We start from the raw sequence: 26,985 nt of genomic DNA, 5'->3' as shown, positions 1-26,985 counted from the left end.
CGTAAGACATTGAGGGACTGCATACAGCAGGTTACCACATAAGACACATGGGAGGACCTTCAGCATCGCAGCGCGTCAGCAATCGTAATTATCTAAATAAATTATGAATAATCCGCCTCGATTGCGAAAATTCCCGGTGTTTACCCAGGTTTCAATGTGGATAACCACGCCTTCTTCAGAACAAAATAAAAAACAACTTGCCTAAATGGGCATAGTCAATTTCTAAAATGAACACCCACAACGGCAGGTCCCCATAAAATTTATTAACATTACACGGTACATCCGTACCAAGTCAATAACACAGTTAAGTAGTGGAAGAAACCAACTGCACTGCCAGAAATTCATATGAATGATTATGTCAGTGGAAAAAAGGAAAAATCAAATTCGATGCTACATGAGTAGAGGTAATCGAGACATCGCTGAAGATGCCACTCAATGAGACAGGTCTGCAGAGAACTGCAATAGGTGGCAAAATTGTCAACGAAAAGGGAACTGCAGATGGTCGGTGGAAGACAGGCTGTAATAAGGTTAATGGTGATAGTAAAGAGGATGATGCTGAGGATGGAATCCTGAGGCACACAATTACCATCTAAAGGTACCCTGCAAGGCAGAACCTACATGTACCTTGAAAAATCAATCTTAAAAATTCCTGGGGGAGAAAAAATAAAAATGGGGCAGGTGGCCACAGAAGAACCCCAGGTGTAGAGAGTACGAAGGATACCAGTCATCCAGCAGGTGCTTTAGGCTTCTCCAAATCAAAAAACACGGCCACAGTCTGGAATTTCTGCAGAAAAACATTCATGGCATGGGTGGACAAAGTAATGAGATGGTCAACTGCAGAACAGCGCACTCTGAATCCACACTGTGTAGTGGTTAGTAAATTGAGAGACTCTAGCCACCATACCAGCCGGGCATGAATCATACGTTCCATCAACATGCAAACACAGCTGCTGAGAAAAATGGGGCAGTAGCTAGAAGGAAGGTGTTTGTCCTTACTGGGCTTAGGTACAGGTACGACAGTGGCTTCACACCAGTGTCAAGGAAATGTGGCCTCTGCCCAGATGCAGTTTAACATACGAAGCAGACGGTGCTTGCCCACACGAGAAACGTGCTGCAACACCTGAATGTTAACATTGTCTGGCCCTTGGGTGGAGGATCAGGGTTATGTGAGAGCATGCTCTAGCTCGCTTATAGTAAAAGTGGCACTGCAGCACTCATGAATCTGAGAAGATAAGAGTACTGCCCAAGGCACCTCCGCTGGTTTCCGATAGAGGAAGGCAGGGCAAGAGTGGGAGGAGCTCTAAAATCTCCACAAAATGGCGGCATAAGGTGCTGGAGATAGTAATAGGGTCCACAATGGCATCGCCCGCTACTATCAGGCCGGAAATTGGGGAAATTCGTCCCAGAGAGCTGTCAGAGACTGGACCACACAACGAAAGGTGAAGTGGAATTGTTAAAAGAACTAGTGAACTGTGTATGCGACTGTTTATAATGAATGCAGTTTGCCCTCATATGATGACTGTTAAAAACGTGGAGAGCACATCCCTGTGTGCGAATTGCATCGCAGCATGCCTCAGTCCACCAAGAGGCTGGGACACGGAGTGGTAAAGAGGAAGTGCAAAGAATGGAACGTTCTGCAGTGGTAAGGATAGAGTTTGTAAGATGTTCTACCTGGTCATCACAACTGTGGCAATGTTGTTCGTCGAAGGTCACAAGGGAGGACTGAAGCCTCCAGTCGGCCTTAGTAACTGCCGTTTGGGTGTGCACATAGGTGGGGTAGTAGTAAGCAAACAGATAGCACACAGGAAATGGTTTGCTCAAATAGGTGTCAGTGAGAATGGACCACTCAAGATGATGGGGAAGATGGGCAGTGCAGAATGATAGGTCCAAATGGGAACAGGTATGCGTGGAGTCTGAAAGGAAAGTGGGTGCACCTGCGTTTGAGCAGAAGAGGTTAAGTTGATTGAGAAGGTCACAGCCAAGAGAGCACCTCTCTGACAGGTTCTGCGACAAACCCAAAGAGGATGATGCGCACTCAAGTCTCCAAGCAGCAGGAAGGGGTGAGGTAGCTGCACAATAAGCAGGGGGAAATCTGCCTTGGTGACATTGAATGACAGAAGGATGTAAACAGTAGAAAGGGAAAAGGTCAAGTGAGGAAGGAAAAGGCAAACTGCAACAGCGTGTAGGCAGGCAGTGAGGGAGATAGGTTGAATATGAATGTCATCCTGCCTGAGCAGCATGAGGTGGAATGCATCTGCTCGGGAGGGGGGGGGGGGAGTTCGAAACAGACTGGGAAGAAATGCAAAAGCTCAAAGCAGTCATGAGGATACAATTTTGTTTCCTGCAAGCAGGGAACAAGTGACAGAGAGGTCACAGTTCGTAGTAATTGACAAAGTCATGGAGTAAAACAGAAGAGATTTCAGGCATTCCCCAAGGTAATGTTATAGGACCTTTGCTGTTCCTTATCTAAATAAAAGATTTGGGAGACAATCTGAGCAGCCGTCTTCGGTTGTTTGCAGATGACGTTGTCGTTTATCAACTAATAAAGTCATCAGAAGATCAAAACAAACTGCAGAACGATTTAGAAAAAATATCTGAATGGTGGCAGTTGGCCCTAAATAAGGAAAAGTGTGAGGTCATCAACATGAGTGCTTAAAGGAACTAGTGAAACTTCGGTTACACGATAAATCAGTCTAATCTAAAAGCCGTAAATTCAACTAAATACCTAGGTATTACAATTACAAACAACTTAAATTGGAAAGAATACATAGAAAATGTGGTGGGGAACGCTAACCAAAGGCTGCGTTTTATTGGCAGGACACTTAGAAAATCTAATGGACCTACTAAGTAGACTGTCTACACTACGCTTGTCCGTCCTCTTTTAGAATACTGCTGCGTGGTGTGGGATCCTCACCAGGTAGGACTGATTGAGTACATCGAAAAAGTTCAAATAAAGGCAGCACATTTTGTACTATTGCGAAATATGGGAGAGAGTGTCACAGAAACGATACAGGATTTGGGCTGGACACCATTTAAAAAAGGCGTTTTTCATTGTGACGAAATTTCAATCACCAACTTTCTCCTCCGAATGCAAAAATATTTTGTTGACACCAACCTACATAGGGTGGAACGATCGCCACGATAAAATAAGGGAAATCAGAGCTCGTATGGAAAGATATAGGTGTTCATTCTTTCTGCGCACTATACACGATTGGAATAATAGAGAATTGTGAAGGTGACTCGATGATCCCTCTGCCAGGCACTTAAATGTGATTTGCAGAGTATCCATGTTGATGTAGTGTACACACTGCAATTGTAAGAGCAGCCGTAAATTCTCTTTGGTGAATTGAAGATCACGAACGTTCCATTGGAGGAGAGTCATGATGAGGAAAACATGAAGGGATGTCACCTTGGCGGCTGCCAAGTGCCAGCCTTTGACGACTCGGTGCTACAAACACAAAGCCTGCTCCACGAGTTCTTCATACACTTTGGCAGTCTCCTCCTGTCAGTCTGCAGAGCCCAGGGCAGAAGAATGGTTGGTGGTGAGCACCGAAACGGAGGTCTGCCAGTCGAGGGGTATCACGTGGTGATTGGTTGGTTGGGTGCGGGATTGAAGGGACCAGACTGCTAAGGTCATCGGTCCCTTGTTCCACGATAAAATCACACGAAATAGAAACTGTCAGTCATTAAAAACGGAGAACTGAGACAAGGGACAACACAATACAAGAAAGACAGACAAAGACCAGACAAACGGAACTAAAATCACACCGAGTGTGAAGGTGGTTGGCCGACCATGAAAATAAGGAAAAGCCAACCACCAAACGACATTAAAACCCACAGTTTAAAACCACAGGCCAAAGGCGCAAGTCAATACAGGAAATAAAAGGACAAACACTCAAATCATACGATAAAAACCCCCTGCCCGAATAAAACTCAACACGAGGTCCGCCATAGCAACGTCATCACATAAAAGGGCAGGGAGGGTATCAGGCAGTGCAAACGTCTGCCTGAGTCCTGTTAAAAGCGGGCAGTCCACCAAAATGTGGACCACCGTCAGAGCTGCCCCGCAGCGACATAGCGGTGGGGCCTCCCGGCGCAACAAATGGCCGTGCATCAGCCACGTGTGGCCAACGCGCAGCCGACAGAGGACGACAGAGTCCTTCCGAGAGGCCCGCATGGAGGAGCGCCACACACCGGTCGTCTCCTTCACCGCCCGAAGTTTGTTGGGCGTGGGCAGGGTGCGCCACTCGTCACCCCAGGCACCAAGCACTTTCTGGCGCAAAAGCGACAGGAGATCACACTCCATAAGGCCGAGTTCCAGAGCCGGTGAACTCACTGCCTGTTTAGCCAGCGTGTCAACCCGCTCATTGCCCGGGATGCCGACATGACCTGGGGTCCAAACAAAGACCACGGAGCGGCCGCAACGGGCAAGAGCATGGAGCGACTCGTGGATGGCCATCACCAGACGGGAACGAGGAAAGCACTGGTCAAGAGCTCGTAAACCACTCAGGGAGTCACTACAGATGACAAAGGACTCACCTGAGCGGGAGCGGATATACTCTAGGGCGCGATAGATGGCAACCAACTCGGCAGTGTATACACTGTTCCCGGGTGCCAGCGACCGTTGCTCACAATGATCCTCTAGAGTAAGAGCGTAACCAGTGCGACCAGAGACCATCGAACCGTCGGTATAGGCCATGGCAGATCCGGGAAACTCGGCAAGGACAGAAACAAAGCGGCAGCGGAGGGCCGGAGGAGGGACCGAGTCTTTCGGACCCTGTGCCAAATCCAGCCGAATGCATGGTCGGCACACACACCAAGGGGGCAGACGGAGATTGGCCCGGAAAACAGGCGGGAGAGGAAAAAACTCAATCCCACACAGTAGAGCCCAGATGCGAACCGCGATCGTACACCCTGACCGGAGCCGCCTGTCTGGAAGATGGACGATCGAGTGCGGGAACAGGAGACAGTAGTTGGGATGCCCTGGCAAGCTACAAACGTGGGCAGCATAAGCGGCCAGAAGACGGTCGCGCCGGATCCGCAATGGAGGAACACCAGCCTCTACAAGTAAGCTGTCAACAGGGCTTGTCCGAAATGCTCCTGTGGCGAGTCGGATCCCGCAGTGATGGATGGGATCCAGCAATTGCAATGCTGATGGCGATGCCGAACCATAAGCCACACACCCATAATCAAGGCGGGACTGGATCAGCGCTTGATACAGCCGGAGAAGGGTGGACCGATCGGCACCCCATCCGGTGTGGCTTAGGCAACGGAGAGCGTTTAAATGCCGCCAGCATGTTTGTTTAAGCTGCCTAACATGAGGCAGCCAAGTCAACCGGGCATCAAATACCAGTCCCAAGAACCGATGCGTCTCTACCACAGCAAGAGGTTCACCGTCAAGGTAAAGGCGTGGCTCAGGGTGAACCGTGCGACGCCGGCAGAAATGCATAACGCAGGTCTTAGCAGGCGAAAACTGGAAGCCGTGCACTACAGCCCACGACTGCGCCTTGCGGATAGCGCCCTGCAGCTGGCGCTCAGCAACTGCAATGCCAGCGGAGCTGTAGTAGAGGCAGAAGTCGTCTGCATACAACGAAGCTGCGACGGACGATCCCACCGCCTCAGCGAGCCCATTGATCGCAATTAAAAACAGGGAGACACTGAGGACAGACCCCTGTGAGACCCCGTTCTCCTGGACCTGGGAGGAACTATGGGACGCAGCAACTTGCACGCGGAAGGAACGAGACGACAGAAAATTCTGAATAAAAATCGGGAGCGGGCCCCTAAGACCCCACCCATGAAGTGTGGCCAGGATGTGATATCGCCAAGTCGTATCGTACGCCTTCCGCATGTCGAAGAAGACGGCAACCAGATGTTGGCGGCGTGCAAAGGCTGTACGGACGGCAGACTCTAGGGAGACCAGATTATCAACGGCAGAGCGACCTTTACGGAACCCACCCTGAGACGGAGCCAGAAGGCCTCGAGACTCGAGGAGCCAACTCAACCTCCGGCTCACCATACGTTCTAGCAACTTGCAAAGAACGTTGGTGAGGCTTATGGGGCGGTAGCTGTCCACCTCCAGCGGGTTCTTGCCAGGTTTCAACATGGGGAGGACGATGCTTTCTCGCCATTGAGACGGGAACACACCCTCAACCCAGATGCGGTTGAAAACATCTAGGAGGCGTCGCTGGCAATTCACAGAGAGGTGTTTCAGCATCTGGCTGTGGATGCGGTCTGGCCCAGGAGCCGTATCAGGGCAAGCAGATAGTGCACTCTGGAATTCCCAGTCGCTGAAAGGAGCATTGTACGACTCCGCGTGGCGCGTATGAAAGGAAAGCCTCCTACTTTCCAACCGCTCTTTCCGGGAGCAGAAGGCCAGTGGGTAATTCGTAGATGCGGAACACTGAGCAAAATGCGCTGCTAACCGGTCCGCAATTGTGTCGGAGTCAGGACACACCACTCCATTCAGCGAAAGCCAAGGGACAGAGACAGGCGGCCGATAGCCATGGAGTCGCCTAATCTTAGCCCAAACCTGCGATGCAGAGGTACGGACGCCAATGGTGGAAACATACTGTTCCCAGCACTCCTGCTTCCGTTGGCGAATAAGGCATCGGGCACGGGCACGGAGCTGTTTAAAAAAGATGAGGTTCTCCAAGGACGGGTGCCGCTTATGGTGTTGAAGAGCCCGCCGGCGATCTCTAATCGCCTCTGCGATCTCGGGCACCCACCAAGGCACAGTCCTCCGCCGAGGGGACCCGGATGAACAGGGAATCGCAGATGCCGCCGCAGAAACGATGCCGGTGGTGACCGACTGAACCACCGCATCAATGGTGTCGTGGGAAGGAGGTGCGATAGTGGCGAGAGAGGAGAACAAGCCCCAATCAGCCTTATTCAGAGCCCATCTGGAGGGGCGTGCAGAAGAGTGACGCTGTGGTAGTGACAGAAAGATGGGGAAATGGTCACTACCACATAAGTCGTCATGGACACTCCAGTGGATGGATGGTGAAAGTCCGGGGCTGCAGATAGATAGGTTGATGGCCGAAAATGTGCCATGGACTACGCTGAAATGTGTCGGCTCTCCCGTGTTTAAGAGGCAGAGGTCAAGCTGCGAGAGAAGAGTCTCGACATCTCTACCCCGGCCAGTAATCAGGGGGTTATGGGCGTTAAGGTCACCCAGTAACACAAAAGGAGGAGGCAGTTGTGCTATCAATGCAGCCAACACATGACGCGAGACATCACCATCTGGCGGAAGATACAAACTGCAGACAGTAATAGGCTGAGGCGTCCACATCCTTACAGCGACAGCCTCCAAAGGTGTGTGAAGAGGTACACATTCGCTGTAGACAGAGTTAAGGATGTAGACGCAGACTCCACCAGATACCCACTGAGTCACCTGCTGCCACCGATAGAGGACCAGTACAATCTGCTTCCATGGTGTCTGAGGGTCCGGCGAGATCCAGGTCCTCAGCGGACGCCCGGATCTCCACCTTACCCTCGGACGCAGAGCCTGTAGGGAGCAGTGGGGTGGATGCCACCGCGTGTTCCTTGGTCTTAGAGGTCTTCTTCTTCGTCTTGTCTCTCTGGTCCTTGGGTTTCATTGGCTGGGAGGGCTCAAGCGAGTCAGTCTCCGGGACGGAGGAGGAGCGGGAAGACCTGCGACCAGCCGCTGGTCTGCTGTTCTTCCATTGGCTGACGTCACCCTTCCCAGAGGCGGAAACCTGGGAAGGAAGGGACCCAAGGGACCCTTTCCATGCTATTCGAGCCGGGGAAGTTTGAGGCTTCCCCAGCTTAGAAGTGGGGACTGATGTCCCCGATGGTTGGGGGGTTGCTGCTCCTGAGGCAGGTAGTGCAGGAGCAGCAGGGAGTGAAGTGCCCCCCACCATCAAGGGGGCAGGTGTAGCATTCCAGCTCTGAGAGGTGGCAGTCTGAGGGAGAGCTAATGGGGCCATAACAGTAGTAGCCGCGGCATAAGAGGCAGTCATTCGAACAGGATGGAGGCGTTCGAACTTCTGCCTGGCCTCAACGTATGTCAGGCGGTCCAGGGTCTTATACTCCATGATTTTGCGCTCTTTCTGGAAGATCCTGCAATCCGGCGAGCAAGGCGAGTGGTGCTCTCCGCAGTTTACACAGATGGGAGGCGGAGCACATGGAGTATTGGGATGTGATGGGCGTCCACAATCTCGACATGTGAGGCTGGAAGTACAGCGGGAAGACATATGCCCGAACTTCCAGCACTTAAAGCACCGCATCGGGGGAGGGATATATGGCTTGACGTCACAACGATAGACCATCACCTTGACCTTCTCAGGTAAAGTATCACCCTCGAAGGCCAAGATGAAGGCACCGGTGGCAACCTGCTTATCCCTTGGACCACGATGTACGCGCCGGACGAAGTGAACACCTCGCCGCTCTAAATTGGCGCGAAGCTCGTCATCGGACTGAAATAGAAGGTCCCGATGGAATATTATGCCCTGGACCATATTAAGACTCTTACGGGGCGTGATTGTAACCGGAACATCCCCTAGCTTGTTACAATCGAGTAACCGACGGGACTGGGCGGAGGACGCTGATTTGATCAAAACCGAGCCCGAGCGCATTTTGGACAAGCCCTCCACCTCCCCGAACTGTCCTCTAAGTGCTCGACGAAGAACTGAGGCTTCATGGATGTAAAGGATTCACCATCAGCTCTCGTACACACCAGGTAGCGGGGCGAGTATGGTTCGCTGGCATCCTTAGTCTTTCGTTCCTCCCATGGTGTAGCCAGGGAGGGGAACGATTTGGGGTCATATGTAGTTGCGTTGTAGTGAGCCCTGGAACGCTTAGAGACTGCTGGCGGCTGGCCGCCAGCAAGAGATGATGTACCACGCTTCATTGCGGGTCATCCGCCCTGATGCCACCTACTCCGACCAAGGGCCCTCCCCACGGGCGCCACCCAGCATCAGCAACGACCACCTGGCAGGATGGCCATTGCCGGGAGTCCTAATGCCCCAAGGAGATAGGCACCTACTCCTTGGCATACGTGGGGAGTTAACGGCGCTGGCATCAGCAGAGCGATCCCTGTGTAGTCAGGGGGCTACAACCAACAGGGTACATGGCGGCCCCACCACAACGGACTGGCTACCGTGCTGGATTTCAGGTGATGTAGTCCAATATCGTCATTGGTGCATAACGCGACACAGCATAGCAGACTGCAATAAACTGCACCCAAGAACAAATCCACGCCCAAGAGATGGTAGGTGAGCGGGACTGCTAAGCGATGATGACAAACCTGGCTAGAGATGGTAATGCATGATGGACACATCGCTCCTTGTAAGGCGCCCTTCCCCAATCGGCTCGCTCTTCGGAAAATTTAGAAGGATGGAGGTCAAACCCGTTAGGGGACCATCTCACAAGGCCGAAACGTTTGAGACTCCTTTTAGTCGCCTCTTACGACAGGCAGGAATACCGTGGGCCTATTCTTACCCCCGAACCCACAGGGGGGTATCACGTGGTGAGTCGGAGGAGGAGGAGACCATTTGCCTTTGACTTTTTGAAGCCTTTCGCGTTGGAAAAAGAACACTCAGAGGTTGGTTGGCTGGAGGGATGTACGAAGTCTTCATGGGAGTATTTCCTCTATCCTTTCCAGCTTGCCGGTTGTGTAGCTGGTGACTTCACTCCATGAGGCAAAAGTTTGTTGGCATGTTGCACAGCTGTAGAATGAGATGGTGATGCTACTGTGATGCTGGGTGATTTTGCTATGGTGGTGCTAAATTTGAGGTCACATGTGCGCAGCCATGTCAGAGGAGTAAGATGTAGCAAGGATACCAGATGGGAGCACACAGGGTTTCCAACTAGTGAACAACTAGCGAGCGACTGGGCAAAGCACTTTTTAGTTCACACAGATCTCCTGGGCAGCTCACTCATCGACATACAGGGGACTACCATGGGAGGAGGCGACATGGTCGCCATTGCAGTTCATCCAGCAGGGAGAAGGAAGCGAACAATCACCCTCATAAGCACCCCTACCACAGGCGGGGCATCGACAGGACTCTAGTGTGGTTGTAAGAACGACTGTGATAACTTCATAACGTGCACTGATCTTGTGGTGTCACCGCCAGATACCACACTTGCTAGGTGGTAGCATTTAAATCGGCTGCGGTCCGGTAGTATACGTCGGACCCGCATGTCGCCACTATCAGTGATTGCAGACCGAGCGCCGCCACACGGCAGGTCTAGAGAGACTTCCTAGCACTCAGCCCAGTTGTACAGCCGATTTTGATAGCGATGGTTCACTGACTTCTACGTTCTCATTTGCCGAGACGATAGTTAGCGTAGCCTTCAGCTTCGTTAATTGCTATGACCTAGCAAGGCGCCAGTATCCGTACTATTGATATTGTGAATCATGTACCATAAAGAGCGACGTTCTCCATTAATGGATTAAAGTTAAGTATTCCACCAGCTATGTCCGTTTTTCTCAATTCTAATTCCCTTGCCATGTTCCAGACTTCACACCAGCCTGCGTGAGCTAAAACGCGTGCATTTCGGCCTCCTTTAACCATACGGTTGGCTCTCCTGCCAACCACAACAGATCTGACAAAAGAACCACTCTCAAATGTGAGAAAGACAGCGCATGTGGGCACTAAAGAGGCATGTACTTTTTTCATCACATGATCGTGTCTGCAATGACACCCTGTTCACGGAGGTATGTTTGGATTTCTGCCTCAGTCAGACCATCAGCAGTCTACTGTAAATAACACCATGGGAAGAATTCAGGGTTCAATGGGCCTTGAAACATACAGGATAGCCATGGAGGAGCAAAGCTGCAAGCAGTTGTTATGACTGAGAATCAGAAGTAGTCTCCAAAATCAAAGTTCCATTGAGTAAATGAGAGCAAGATTACACACAGCCAGCAATTGCGTCAACACCTTTGTGAATAATAAACAGACTAACTGCAGTGTGGACTGACCATTTTCAGTACATGAAACCACGAGGAACCAAGGTGCAGCTGGGACAGACTTTGAATCGTTAGCCTCATTCCATTTATGTTATGCAGCCGCTGACTGTGAAGATGATTGGCTCATTGCGCGAAAATCCCTGATAGCCCATGTCCCTGATGCCACGCTCCCAACTGGGAGCCCCATTCGAAAGGGAGCGCACCCGCCTTAGGTGATTGTTCATACCTCCCAAACACCTAACAGAGGCACCAATCAACAATCTGGGAAGGTAACATAGCTCAGGCACTCATCCCTCCCTAGGCCTGGCCTGTACCACATGCAAACCTTACTTGTCAACCCAGGGCTGGGAATTACAGGTTACCCAGTCACCTGTTACATGTCAGACATATGGGCTGGCCTTAAGGAGTGCATAGGAAGAAGAAAAAAAAAAGGGACCTTGAACGCCAAAGTGGAGCAAAGATAAGAGAAGGTGAACGAAGAAAAAAGGAATTAAAAACAGTAGAGAGTATTCTGCTATTGACTACCGAAAATGCAGAATAAATTTACGAAAACAGCCCAGGTATGTTCCCCAATAGAGGGGAAGAAGAAAAGCAAGAGAACAGGCTGGGGCCCTGTGGTAGCCAACCACGGATCTGCCAAAAAGCGGCGAGCCCTCTGGGAAGGGGACATAGACAGAGGAAAGTAGTGAGAAGAATACTGATACAATGCTTTAAAAGTAAAATAAAATAAAATACCGATGTGGTATTTAAGAGAATGACGTAGATAAATAAGCATCAGACATACAAAAATTACTGTTACGGGAAAAGAAAGGACAACAGACAATGCTCAGAGACATTAAAAACAAAGAAATAATAGATTCTGAGAAACAAGTGGGAAAGGCAAATGGTATATTTGTGTATAAACACAATGTTTATACGACGTGCAGCCTGAGAAACTGAGTGGGTCTCTCTCTCTCTCTCTCTCTCTCTCTCTCTCTCTCTCTCTCTCTCTCTCTCTCTCTCCCCCCCCCCCCCCCTCTCCCTGGCTCTCACTCATTTTTTTTTTATTTTTTTTTACAAAATGTTGGCCTATCGGATAACATAAATGTACCAGCACTAAATTAATTGATAAATTCATATCATAAAACAGTTTTTGAGGCATCCAGCCTTTTTAAGAATTTTGTTGTCATGGCACACACTGTTCTAAATTTCAGTTTCCTCCACAATGTCCACAGAGGTGCCTTTCTACATTTTACACAAAACAACTGTGAGCTTATTGAAAATACAAGTGACTGTGTACTTTCAAAATTAAGTGAGAAGCAATGCTTGATCTCTCTCGACCATAGCATTAAAGTTTCTGTGTGTTTGTCCAGTGTGAAAGGTGCAGCAGATTTTATAAATGCCTGCCGTTGTAAATTTGACTTTTTAATTTTTAATATAGTGAACAAGCAGCTGACAAGATGTGTTACCAGTTTTGAAGGCTATTCTAAAATGACATCTGCACAGCAATGCACTGAGTTTATAAGACACAATCCAATGAAAGGGAAACAAAATATATTTTAATCTTTCTGCAGTTTTGCCACTAAATTTGTATTCTATATTCTGAAGAGCCTCAAGTTGAGAATTATGTGTGTAAACCATACAGTAATAATAGCCATTCCTGGAGGCAATATGGCAGAATGTATTTGGTTCTTTGTTAGTTTTTTATTATTTAGGCACAATACAATTAATCTGTTAATCAGTGCTTGAAAGAACACTGTCAATTCAACTAAGTACCTGGGTGTTAAAATTACGAACAACTTCAGTTGGAAGGACCACATGGATAATATTGTCGGGAAGGCGAGCCAAAGGTAGCGTTTCATTGGCAGGACACTTACAAGATGCAACAAGTCCACTAAAGAGACAGCTTACACTACACTCGTTCGTCCTCTGTTAGAATATTGCTGCGCGGTGTGGGATCCTTACCAGGTGGGATTGACGGAGGACATCGAAAGGGTGCAAAAAAAGGCCGCATGTTTTGTATTATCACGTTATAGGGGAGAGAGTGTGGCAGATATGATACACGAGTTGGGATGTAAGTCATTACAGCATAGACGTTTTTCGTCACGGCGAGACCTTTTTACGAAATTTCAGTCACCAACTTTCTCTTCCGAATGCGAAAATATTTTGTTGATCCCAACCTACATAGGTAGGAATGATCATCAAAATAAAATAAGAGAAATCAGAGTTCAAACAGAAAGGTTTAGGTGTTTGTTTTTCCCGCTCGCTGTCCGGGAGTGGAATAGTAGAGAGATAGTATGATTGTGGTTCGATGAACCCTCTGCCAAGCACTTAAGTGTGAATTGCAGAGTAGTCATGTAGATGTAGAAGATCATTATTTTTTATTATGCTGCTTTTATGAAGTCTGAACGAGTTTTCTTACACTTTCTGTAGATTATGCCTATTGGTATGCATGCATCAGATAGCATGCTTACCTAACATGCACTTTAAGCCAGCATTTTACCTGTTTCTGTTACCTCGGATTCAATTGGTGGTAAAAAGGTAGGCTCAAGCCCTTGGGCCTGGGATCATTTGTATACCCAACAAAAGAATTGTTTTGGTGTAGCTAGTCTACAGTGACACGGGGTTAGACCCGTGGTCTAGGGGTAGCGTCTTTGATTCATAATCAAAAAGTCTTCGGTCCCGGGTTCGATCCCCGCCACTGCCTAAATTTCGATAAATTATCAGCATTGGCGGCCGAAGACTTCTGGCATAAGAAGTCAGCCTCATTCTGCCAACGGCCTTGTCAAAGAGGGCACAGGAGCGGATAGAGGTTCAGGGCACTCTTTTCCTAGGGGTGGGAATTTGCCCCTAAAGGCGGAAGAATCAGCAATGATCAACGACATGAGGATGCAGAAGGCAATGGAAACCACTGCATTAAAGACACGTAACGTATATCCACAGTACATGTGGCCTGTAGTTGAAGAAGTGTCACGATGATCTCTCCATTGGCAAAAGATTCCAGAATAGTCCCCCGTTCGGATATCCGGGAGGGGACTGCCAAGGGGGAGGTTACCATGAGAAAAATATTGAATAATCAATGAAAGGATAATGTTCTACGAATCGGGGCGTGGAATGTCAGAAGCTTGAACGTGGTAGGGAAACTAGACAATCTGAAAAGGGAAATGCAAAGGCTCAATCTACATATAGTAGGGGTCAGTGAAGTGAAGTGGAAGGAAGACAAGGATTTCTGGTCAGATGAGTATCAGGTAATATCAACAGCAGCAGAAAATGGTATAACAGGTGTAGGATTCGTTATGAATAGGAAGGTAGGGCAGAGGGTCTGTTACTGTGAACAGTTCAGTGACCGGGTTGTTCTAATCAGAATCGACAGCAGACCAACACCGACGATAGTTCAGGTATACATGCCGACGTCGCAAGCTGAAGATGAACAGATAGAGAAGGTGTATGAGGATATTGAAAGGGTAACACAGTATGTAAAGGGGGAAGAAAATCTAATAGTCATGGGCACTGGAATGCAGTTGTAGAGGAAGGAGTAGAAGAAAAGACTACAGGAGAATATGGGCTTGGGACAAGGAATGAAAGAGGAGAAAGACTAATTGAGTTCTGTAACAAGTTTCAGCTAGTAATAGCGAATACCCTGTTCGAGAATCACAAGAGGAGGAGGTATACTTGGAAATGGCCGGGAGATACGGGAAGATTTCAATTAGATTGCATCATGGTCAGACAGAGATTCCGAAATCAGATACTGGATTGTAAGGCATACCCAGGAGCAGATACAGACACAGATCACAATATAGTAGTAATGAAGAGTAGGCTGAAGTTCAGGACATTAGTCAGGAAGAATCAATACGCAAAGAAGTGGGATACCGAAGTTCTAAGGAATGATGAGATACGTTTGAAGTTCTCTAACGCTATAGATACAGCAATAAGGAATAGCGCAGTAGGCAACACAGTTGAAGAGGAATGGACGTCTCTAAAAAGGGCCATCACAGAAGTTGGGAAGGAAAGCATAGGTACAAAGAAGGTAGCTAAGAAGAAACCATGGATAACAGAAGGAATACTTCAGTTGATTGATGAAAGGAGGAAGTACAAACATGTTCCGGGAAAATCAGGAATACAGAAATACAAGTCGCAGAGGAATGAAATAAATAGGAAGTGCAGGGAAGCTAAGACGAAATGGCTGCTGGAAAAATGTGAAGACATCGAAAAAGATATGATTGTCGGAAGGACAGACTCAAAATACAGGAGAGTCAAAACAACCTTTGGTGTCGTTAAAAGCAACGGTGGTAACATTAAGAGTGCAACGGGAATTCCACTGTTGAATGCAGAGGAGAGAGCAGATAGATGGAAAGAATACATTGAAAGCCTCTATGAGGGTGAAGATTTGTCTGATGTGATAGAAGAAGAAACAGGAGTCGATTTAGAAGAGATAGGGGATCCAGTATTAGAATCGGAATTTAAAAGAGCTTTGGAGGACTTACGGTCAAATAAGGCAGAAGAAATAGATAACATTCCATCAGAATTTCTAAAATCATTAGGGGAAGTGGCAACAAAACGACTATTCACGTTGGTGTGTAGAATATATGAGTCTGGCGACATACCATCTGACTTTCAGAAAAGCATCATCCACACAATTCCGAAGACGGCAAGAGCGGACAAGTGTGACAATTATCGCACAATCAGCTTAACAGCTCATGCATCGAAGCTACTTACAAGAATAATATACAGAAGACTGGAAAAGAAAATTGAGAATGCGTTAGGTGACGATTAGATCGGCTTTAGGAAAAGTAAAGGCACGAGAGGCAATTCTGACATTACGGCTAATAATGGGAGCAACGCTAAAGAAAAATCAAGACACGTTCATAGGATTTGTCGACCTGGAAAAAGCGTTCGACAATATAAAATGGTGCAAGCTGTTCGAAATACTGAAAAAAGTAGGGGTAAGCTATAGGGAGAGACGGGTCATATACAATATGTACAACAACCAAGAGGGAATAATAAGAGTGGACAATCAAGAAGGAAGTGCTCGTATTAAGAAAGGTGTAAGACAAGGCTGTAGCCTTTTGCCCCTACTCTTCAATCTGTACATCGAGGAAGCAATGATGGAAATAAAAGAAAGGTTCAGGAGTGGAATTAAAATACAAGGTATAAGGATATTAATGATACGATTCGCTGATGACATTGCTATCCTGAGTGAAAGTGAAGAAGAAATAAATGATCTGCTGAACGGAATGAACAGTCTAATGAGTACACAGTACAGTCTGCGAGTAAATCGGAGAAAGACGAAGGAAATGAGAAGTAGTAGAAATGAGAACGGCGAGAAACTTATCAGGATTGATGGTCACGAAGTCAATGAAGTTAAGGAATTCTGCTACCTAGGCAGTAAAATAACCAATGATGGACGGAGCAAGGAAGACATCAAAAGCAGACTCGCTATGGCAAAGAAGGCATTTCTGGTCAAGAGATGTCTACTAACATCAAATACTGGCCTTAATCCGAGGAAGAAATTTCTGAGGATGTACGTCTGGAGTACAGCAATGTATGGTAGTGAAACATGGACTGTGGGAAAACCGGAACAGAAGAGAATCGAAGCATTTGAGATGTGGTGCTATAGGCAAATGTTGAAAATCAGGTGGACTGATAAGGTAAGGAATGAGGAGGTTCTACACAGAATCGGAGAGGAAAGGAATATGTGGAAAATACTGATAAGGAGAAGGGACAGGATGATAGGATGTCTGCTAAGACATGAAGGAATGACTTCCATGGTACTAGAGGGAGCTGTAGAGGGCAAAAAACTGTAGAGGAAGACAGAGATTGGAATACATCAAGCAAATAATTGAGTAATTGAGGACGCAGGTTGCAAGTGCTACTCTGAGATGAAGAGGTTGGCACAGGTAAGGAATTCGTGGCGGGCCGCATCAAACCAGTCAGCAGACTGATGGAGGGGGAAAAAGAAGAGAGAGAGAGAGAGAGAGAGAGAGAGAGAGAGAGAGAGAGAGAGACACTACAGTACAGGGCCAACATTGGAGATGGGCAAACTTGTTCGTCCTTGGGAACTAGTTCACTGCTGATCACACTTTTTTTGGGAACCATTCACTTTTACTCATTTACCTTTCATTTGTGCATGGTATACAGTTCTTACGAAAAATTGGAAATTAGTAGCACAGGTGACTAAAGATCGAAGGCGCCATGAGGGAGCACTTGCCTCCCCTCTGGAGTACATAGTTTTTATTCATTACAGAATTCTCACACACTTGTAAAAATTTTCATGATTCTGCAAAACCTCTCATTTAGCCAACTGTAGTGTTATGTGGCTGATCGCAGTGAAATAATATAAAGTGGAGCACAAAAAACCAGCCCCCAGCACAGACTGCTCGCCAATTATGCACAATTTGTTGACCGCTATGAGCAGAATAGATAAACACGTAATAATTAGGCAGTAAAAACGTAACAAGACTGTTTTGGCACAATTGGTCATTTTTATAACATGACAGAATTTAATTCACGAAGTACCAATAACAAATGCCCCACCCCCCACCCCTCCCACCCTCTAGACCCAAGCCTGCTGTGCATGTGTGCATCTGGCAGCTTGGACGCACTAGTAAAATTGAAATGTCTGCTTGTGTGTGTGTGTGTGTGTGTGTGTGTGTGTGTGTGTGTGTGTGTGTGTGTGTGGGTGGGTGCGCGCGAGAGTGTGTACACCTGTCCTTTTTTCCCCCTAAGGGAAGTCTTTCCGCTCCCGGGATTGGAATGACTCCTTACCCTCTCCATTAAAACCCACATCCTTTCATCTTTCCCTCTCCTTCCCTCTTTCCTGAAGAAGCAACCGTCAGTTGCAAATGCTAGAAATTCTGTGTGTGTGTTTGTGTGTTTTATTTATTGTGCCTATCTACCGGCGCTTTCCCGCTTTGTAAGTCTTGGAATCTTTGTTTTTAATATATTTTTCCCCATGTGGAAGTTTCTTTCTATTTTATTTACAACTAAGTACCTGGGTGTAAAAATTACTAACAACTTGAGTTGGAAAGATCATATTGATAGTATTGTGGGGAAGACGAGCCAAAGGTTGCACTTCATTGGCAGGACACAGAAGATGTAACAAGTCCACAAAAGAGACAGCTTACACTACACTCGTCCGTCCTCTGTCAGAATACTGCTGCGCGGTGTGGGATCCTTACCAGGTGGGATTGACGGAGAACATTGAAAGGGTGCAAAAAAGGACAGCTGGTTTTGTGTTATCACGTAATAGAGGGAGAGTGTGGCAGATATGATACGCGAGTTGGGATATAAGTCATTAAAGCAAAGACTTTTTTGTCACGGCGAGATCTATTTACGAAATTTCAGTCACCAACTTTCTCTTCCGAATGCGAAAATATTTTGTTGAGCCCAACCTACATAGTTAGGAATGATCATCAAAATAAAATGAGAGAAATCGGAGCTCGAACAGAAAGGTTTAGGTGTTCGTTTTTCCCGCGTGCTGTTCGGGATTGGAATGGTAGGGAGATAGTGTGATTGTGGTTCGATGAACCCTCTGCCAAGCACTTAAATGTGAATTGCAGAGTAATCATGTAGATGTAGATGTAGATATAAATGTAGATGTAGAAAGAGCGAAGGAGACAATGACCATATGAGAGAAACAGTGGCAGCGGAACATAGCTGACAGTGATAGAACAGCACTAGGTACTAAGTGGAGGAGACAGAGCCAGGGCGGCAAGGGGAGGAGGGGGGAGCGGGGCAGGGGAGGAATGAAGAGAAAGTGGAATACTGTAGTAATAGAACAGAATGAAGGTGACTGTCGATGTGACATAGGAGACAATGCCACATAGAAACAAAGAGATAATGACACTGATTTGGGATAAATGAGTGAGTGAGAGTGACTGGGAGTGGATGGGTATGAGCAACTTACGGTGATGGACTAATGGGTATGGACTGGCTAGTTAGCGAAGCTTGTAGGAGTTTGAGGTGAGTTGCACCATAAAAAAGCGTGAATGTGTTTGCATGCCAAAAGTTTTGGGAAAATTTTTAAGCTAATGAGGAAGGTAGAGTGAGGCAAGCTGGTATCTCAAATTTCAGACACAGTCTTCTAAATAAACAGGGATATATTTACTTTTTTTGTACTCAGAGATAAATTTTCCCCCTAGTTGCCACATTCTTGTTTATTTGACTAATTTCACTGTACTGTTTTTAGACAGGATTGTAGCCTATTACCTATGTTGTTTTATTCAAAGTGTGCACTGAGCAAGACACAAAGGAAAAATTTGGAATAGGAATTAAATTTCAGGGAGAAGAATAAAAACTTTAAAGTTTGCCAATGACTGTAATTTTATCAGAGACAGAAAATGACTTGGAAGAGCATTTGAACAGAATGGATAATGTCTCAAAAGGAGGACATAAGATTAACACCAACAATACCTACACCAGAATAATGGACTAACTGAACTATATCAAGTGATTCTGAGGAAATTAGCTTAGGAAACAAGATAAAGTTGTGGATGAGTTTTGCTATTTGGCAGCAAAATAACTGATGATGCCCAAAGTAGAGAGAATATAAAATGTAAACCGACCATGGCAAGAGAGACTTTTCTGAAGAACAGAAATTTATTATCATAAAATACAGATTTAAGTACTAGGAAGTTTTTCTCAAGTATTTGTATGCAGTGTAGTCATGTATTGAAGTGAAACATGGATAGTAAACAGTTTAGAGAAGATGAGAACAGAAGCTTTTGAAATATGGTGCTACAGGAGAATGCTGAAGATTGGAAGGCAAGGGTGGGGGGGGGGGGGGGGGGGGGGGGAGGGGGGGGTTTAAGAGGGAGACCGAGAGATGAATACAGTAAGCAATTCGGAAGAATGTAGGTTACAGTAGTTATTTGGAGACAGGCATACTTGCACAGTATAAAGTAGCATGAGGAGTTACATCAAACCAGTCTTCTGACAGAAGACAACAACAACAACAACAACATTTAGTTCAGAGAAATGCTCCACACTGTTACGATATTGATCCAGAAGGGAGAGGGGGGTGGGGAGGGGGAAGAGGAGGCATTTGTTTCTCCTCCCTGGAACCCAGAGGAGTTATTCATTACAGAATACTCATACACTTCTAGCCATCAATTCCCTATGATATAATGAGTTTTTGCATGTCACTTATAACATTTCATTATCATGACATGAAATGTCTAAAAAAGCCACTCATTTATATTAAAAAATGCCTATTTTAGAGCCTTTCTGTCTCCCACGCCCAAGGATATATTTATGCCGATGTGCATGCCAGTTACATGTATTATTTTTCTGAAGATACAATGAAAACAAAAAAAAAAAATTAGACAGCACTCTTTACCAGTTAAGATGACTCATTTACTAGCAACATAGGGAAAAAATTGTACAAATATTTCATGAATTCCTTAAGACAGCAACACAGACAGGTAATAAAGACAATAAAAGTGTCAGAGAAGTCACATACTGCCACTACAGGCACAAATCGCGCTTTCTTAGTATTTCATTCCAGGAACCTCTGTATAAGAATTGAGGAACTTCTAACAGAACTTGATGGCTTGTAAATTACAAAGAAATTTCAGACCATTTTTTTTTATTGTTGTTGTGACCCTACAGTGTGAGCACACATAAACAGTGCACAATACATGTGCCTCCACGGGTGGCACAGAGATGTCGCCTCGCCGTCTAGACAGATGGTGCACCAAGTGTTGTGCCATGTGCCCTCTGTCTCCCTTGTGTTTACTGCTTATTGTATATTCACCTACAAGACCGTATATCAATGTATTATACAGTTACGAGGCTTAGTACTGTTCTACACTTCATTCAATGTCATTGTTGATCTCTTCATGTGGAAGCAGAATAAAACTTGGTTGGTGTTACTTCCGATGCTGTGTCTGTATAGCATTACAATATTTTTTTTTTTTTTTGTCTCAGGTCACAAGAATAGTATGAGGAGAATATTATGAAAAGGAAATGCTGCTGAGACAACCAGAGACAGTGGCCGTGTGTGTGTGTGTGTGTGTGTGTGTGTGTGTGTGTGTGTGTGTGTGTGTGTGTGTGTGTGTGTGAATCTTTTTGCTGTGCCTGTCTACAACTCAACATCTGCACTATACGATGGGTAGCAATCCATCCTTTTCATAATATTATTGTCATTCCATCCTAGATTTCCCATTGTTTAAATATTATGACAACTGACTTACACTTCTTAGGAAATAATCATAAGGAACAAGGAGAAACTGCGACAATAAAATGCTAGAAACTACATTGCAAATCAAACTAGCATTGCATAGAATTACACATGTTTGAATTCACTAAATAGTTGCTTGTCAACTGAACACACCAAAAAAAAAGAGTTACTAAATATTGAACTCAAGTGTATATAGTTGTGTATAGCTGTTAGTTTGATTTGTAATTTAGTTTCTTAGTGTTTTACAACCTCATTTTTCATTTCTTCTAAATAACTTGATGACCCAGCCTGAGCGCAACTCTAGCCACAATGTTGTGCTTAAAAAGGTCACACCTGAGTATATCATTGGCTGTGATTTTTTCCACACAAGGTGCCTATCACTCAAACTGCATTGATTTTGTATGAGAACAACATATGGATGTCTCACTACCTGCCACTTGACTGGTGCTACCTTCTGTTTTCAATTTCTATAAAATTATTTTGAAAGAAACTAACAAACTTAGGAACTGCTGTCATGACTGACTGAGCCAAAGTGTACTCACATTGTCACAATTTTCATGTGTTTAACTGTTAGGTTATGTAGTTAGCTGGAATTTCTGCTACAAATACGTCATCTGGGGAGTTAAGAAGAAATTTTGGCAGCTCAAAAGGAATAATTCAATGATTCTTGATTGAAGGGAGAATAATCTGAAAGGCAATAGTCTGCAGAAGATTCATATTCCAGTAAGTTGCAGTCTGCTATATTTTTTCACCATTTAAATTCTTGCTACAAATACTGCTATTGCAATGACAATTTACCTCCATTTTATTTGTCTGAATCTTGTCTTGTTCACAGACGACTCACGACAAAGCAGCATTCAACATGGGTTTCCACAGTTTGAGTGAAGAAGATGATACGTTTTACTGTCCAAGCAAGTAGGAAAGTAATAAATAGGTTTTGCCCTGATTGCAACACATTTATCTGCATGCCAGAATACTTCAGACTTTTCCATACAAAAGGCAGTTACGTGGAATTGCTCTATAACTAACATCACACTTGCCCTCCCTCTCAGATAGTTATACCAATATTTTAAAATTTGTAACCTATCAGAGAACTTCTATAAATAAGAAAAACAAATCTTGAAGCCTGGTCTTTTTTAGAAGTGTTACTTTTTCAGATATACGAAACACAAACTTGGTAGTAAAATTTTACCCATTGAGGAGGCACATCTTTTTCGTACCACGAGCGGGCACACAGCACACTTTGTACACATGTAAAGAATAGCTATGTTTATGTCACCAAGCTAAACATGCATGACCAAAATCAGAATTTAATCATAGCCTGATTCAACAACTATGTGATAAACTTCCATGACATGAGCTAAAGCACTGTTTAATTAAAAAATAATAAACTAAACATTCACTATATAACTCTGTTGCCACATACAAGTGTTACCCCACAGTAATGACCCACTTTAAGCACTAAACAGTGCAGCTGCATCAAATTCCAGCCAACGACTTATTTTATCCCCGTATCAGACAACTGCCTCATTACGAGACTGTGCTGGTACCCTGTAATGTGGGTCATTTTCTTGCACGGATAGTAATTTTTTTCTCATGTAGTTCGCAATTAGTTTTATATTACATCTGCTTGTTTGGGAATATGACAACACAGATGTGTTGGCAGAGGCAATGAAGATGGAATAGGTATGGGTCCACGATTGTAAAATGACAATGGAATGGTACAAGACAAATTTATTTGTGGGTGGCATACTTTATACACAGACACCTGCTTGAGCATTACATAATGCCATTAACAGCTGGCTTCCTAGGCCTGCTATTCTGCTAAGTGGGTTGACTTCAAAATGTTAAACAGAATATCTGATGATTATTTGGTAATAGTATATCACCTGAGTCTGAGAAATACAATCTGAGGGGTAGTGATACAGTTTTAATTATTACTTAAAAATGAATAAATAAATAAAAAATAAAGTTATATAATTAATTTTTTGTTTCTGTTTGCAGGTTTATGTCTGCAGCCTTGGTTCACTTTGAAATTTGCCAAAGTACCAGAGCACACCACCAGATACGGGAAAATAAAACGGCATGGCTGAGCTCCACTTTATTAATGGGATGTGTCAGTTTGGTTTTCCTGGTCTAGTGGTGTGCCACAGTACTATGGCTCACGAGTTTCAAAGTGAACCAAGGCTGCATACATATCTGTAAACAATTTAAAAAACATATTTTTTTAATGTGATAATTAAAACTTGATCACTACCCATCAAAATAGAATCCAGTTAAACGACTGTGTCTGTACTCCTGCTGTGCAATAAGCCTAGGCTGTGTAAATTCCAGATATCTAATAGTAATACACATAGTGCTACACAGAAAACAACCAATTAATTTTACACAAAAATTATGTCATATTTTGCATTCAATATTTCACATACAGACACAAAAGAAAGAGAGGTTCTTGTGGCACAAACTTTTGATTTGTCGGCTATCAATAGTGACACAAATTGAGAATTAATTCATTTGAATAACATCTACCTAAGTTACCTCAACACAGATAAGTTAGAGCATCAATTGCAGTCAAAAACTGGAACAGAAGCAAGGATGGACCTCATCATAAGAGAATCATTGTCATTAGAAGAGGTCCTAAGCCAGGAAACAGGATTCATTGAACTTGACGTCAGTAAGTGGTGGCGCACAATACAGTCCAATGAAATATTTATTATTAAGTATAGACGAGCAGAGGTGTAAGTTATAGACAGATATGTTTGTCTTTTTAGTTGTACTGAACTGTACACAATAAAATTAACTGCTTGACACTAGAACGGAGAACGGAATCATCTGGCCAACACGGAGTGTAAATTCTATACATGCTCTTGTTTTTACACCATTAATGCATTCAAAAATTTGTCATTAATGTAGTGAAGGAATGGCATATTCAGAGAAGAAATGATGTAAAGTCTGTACTCACTCATACTGGGACGCACTATGGCAACAGGGAAATACTGAACTGCTTTTGATACTTCATGTTCTGCTAAATTCTTTGTCAGTGCATACGCATTAGGAAGTTCCCCTAGTAACCTGTTAACAAGAAATAGCTCTGTATTCCGCAAAATTTTAATACACCAATAGTTTTATAGTTTTTTGAGCTTTTCTTATAATAAGTTCCTTCAGAATAAAAAGTCAGAGATACATTACTTACTTTGGAGTCATAGCATCTACTGCTTCATCATTAAGAGTAGTTGCAATATTTATTACTTTTTCAACATCAGCTGGGGGATCATACAGAATTTCTTCCACTTTCTTTTTATCACTGTTCACATACGCACTAGAAACATGAACCATAGCCTGAAACAAATTATATTTATGAATTTATAGAACTTCAGGAAAAAAATTCAATGAAATTATTATAATTATAGAATGAAACACATTTCTAATCAATGCTTAGTACCACAGCAAAATTTTGTTTATTTCACTCCACTGCATCAACGTCAGTACTATTTTTGTTCCTAGAACAAAATTTGAAGTCTTTTGCCTAATCTTGTGGACTAGACACAGAAAAGCATATTTATGTTGGCACTGCAATCAACTGTCATCATCTGCTCTACACTAGGTTTAAGTACAGTATGCACATGGCTCTCCAGAAACTGAAGTCATGAACACTGATATTTTCAGATGATGTGTCTCTACTGAAGTGTTTTCAAACTGTTGAATTTTAGTGCCATATCAGTAATCAGTCCTGCTTTTACACCTGCTTACTATTTATGTCTACGATGTGCCAGCTACTAACCAGTAAGCACATGACATGGTATTAAAATATCAGGGTAAAGATTTCAAGGATTGTGAGAGTACACTCCACTGATCTCAACATACTGAATGAGTACTTTTGCAAGTGGAGACTCCCACCAAAGTCTAGCAAAACAGAGGTCACAGTATCACACTTCCATAATAAAGAGACACACAGGGAGTTATACATGCTATTTGATGGGTTAAAATTTCCCGTAACTACTTTCCTAAATATCAGGATTTCACCCTCAATCTGACACTGTCATTTAAGTGGCAGTGTGTGAATCTGTCAAAGAAGCTTGGCTCAAGAATAAATCCACCCCACCCAAAATAGTTGGATGTAACTATGCAATGCTACAATTTCACTTTCGTGCTCAGATTCTCGATATTGTGGCACTGCATAGCAAACCAGAAAAAAATATAACAAAGGCAGGTGTACGGCTAAACGAGGACATAAGGAGGGTGGCTGGCACTCATATCTACTTTCACCCAGTGGTTGCTCTATACAATTTTGCTACACCTCATCCCAAAAGGAAGGCTGCCAAGGTGTAAATTCTTAAGACAGAGTCCCATAAGAATTCTGGTGTAATCAGCACTTTTTAAATTCCACCAGCTTTACACGAAGTCCAGCAAGCCAAACTGGGTCGCTCTTTGGGTCACTAATTTTTCTATGTTACTGAAAAATTGACAGAACAGTGGAATGAATACCCACTCCAGAATGTCCACCTAATTCATAGCCCAACAGTGATGGCAACCTTCCCCATTGTGGATAGTCAAAACAACTACAAGGGAGATGTGGCCACATTTTGATATACAGTTATTGTGAAAGTGCTGTGTGTGACTGTGGTGTGCAGGAATAAACAATATGACACTGTAGTGAAGTGTCTGATCCACATTTCTAATGAAGGTTTAAAAGATCTGTATGAATATGTGGTCAGGAGCTTTACTCTGATAGATTTAAAAATTAACCTGTAAATGTGTTGAAAAAAAGAAGCGTTGAATTGTCGACGGGCACACACAAAAGAAAGTAAAAAAGAAAGAGAAACTTACTAGCTTTCTTTCTTTCATGTGTGGCTGTTGATAACAATCTTTCTGTTTCTCAGTAAGTGGTCTCCTTTAATCCCAAAGTAATTAGATTCTACAAGAACTTTTCCAATGATATTTGTAAATATATATGAAATAGCAATATATGTGAAATATCAAAGTTACTTGTTAAACTTCACAAAATAAATGACAACTAAATATTAGTAATATTAATTAGTCACACAACAAACAACTGAATAATTTAGCACTATATTAATGGCTATAATCTGAATATCGTACTCACAATACGACAGTAGGTCGATGGCATGTTCACTCCTTACTCTCTCTGGTGTGGTAGTGTTATGCTAACAGGAAAACGCCACTCTCATTACTATCAGAATGTGATTTAAAATTGTCTTCTTCAGTAGTGCTCACTGCTCTCTCCCAGTTGCATTATTATATTTTCTACGCGATCCTTCACAGTGTCTTCATTTTTGACTGACTCTCTGTTGACACTTTCAGCACTGTTCAAAATTTTTGTCTACGTCTTGCTTGTCAATTGACTGACAGCAATGACAAGAGGATTTTCAACTTCAGAGATCATGAATTTTTTACTGTCTGCAGCAACAATGTTTTATTTGCACCCGTATCCCTTCAATGGCACTGACATGGCAATGGTATGAAGAAAGCCTAACACTCATGCCCGTACCTTTTAGAAATCTCATCAATTACATATGTTGGAAATTGTGGTTCCTTTTGTACTACAATTTCAACTAATTCTGCCTTCTTCAATCTTCTCTGAAATCCCCTTTTTGTCATCTGAGCCACTGAATAATTCTTCTCGTTTCATTTCCACAGTTGGTGTCCTATCATGAACAATGGAATGATATGGGGCACTGTCCACGACTATCACTGATGGACTTGTCAGATTTGTCATAAGCAATATTTCAAATCATTTTTGAAAAACCACACTGTTCATCTCTTTGTGGTGATCGCCTGTCTTTTTTAGTTGAAACATTAATAAGCAGTTAACAGAAACCGTCCAAAGTATCTGCATGTACTGCAATAATTCGTCCTTTTCCAACAGGCACTGCCA

The 26,985-nt window shown here is 44.2% G+C and overlaps 1 protein-coding gene across 6 annotated transcripts in view; it reads right to left on the bottom strand.

Annotated features, from left to right (window-relative positions):
* The window catches only part of LOC126284653 (putative fatty acyl-CoA reductase CG8306), a 174,613-nt gene that overhangs the window by 38,578 nt on the left and 109,050 nt on the right, over positions 1 to 26,985 (bottom strand). For all 6 annotated transcript variants that reach the window (XM_049983753.1, XM_049983757.1, XM_049983758.1 and 3 more), the window contains exons 4-5: positions 24,283 to 24,428; positions 24,052 to 24,161 (exon numbers count right to left, since the gene is read on the bottom strand). In XM_049983753.1, the coding sequence (XP_049839710.1) occupies positions 24,052 to 24,161; positions 24,283 to 24,428 (256 nt within the window). The remainder of the gene's footprint in view (positions 1 to 24,051; positions 24,162 to 24,282; positions 24,429 to 26,985) is intronic.

The sequence above is a fragment of the Schistocerca gregaria genome, chromosome 8, assembly GCF_023897955.1.
Source record: "Schistocerca gregaria isolate iqSchGreg1 chromosome 8, iqSchGreg1.2, whole genome shotgun sequence".
Lineage (NCBI taxonomy): Eukaryota > Metazoa > Arthropoda > Insecta > Orthoptera > Acrididae > Schistocerca > Schistocerca gregaria.
The sequence above is the reverse complement of the archived record's forward strand: the minus strand, read 5'-3'. Positions and strand labels throughout refer to the sequence as shown.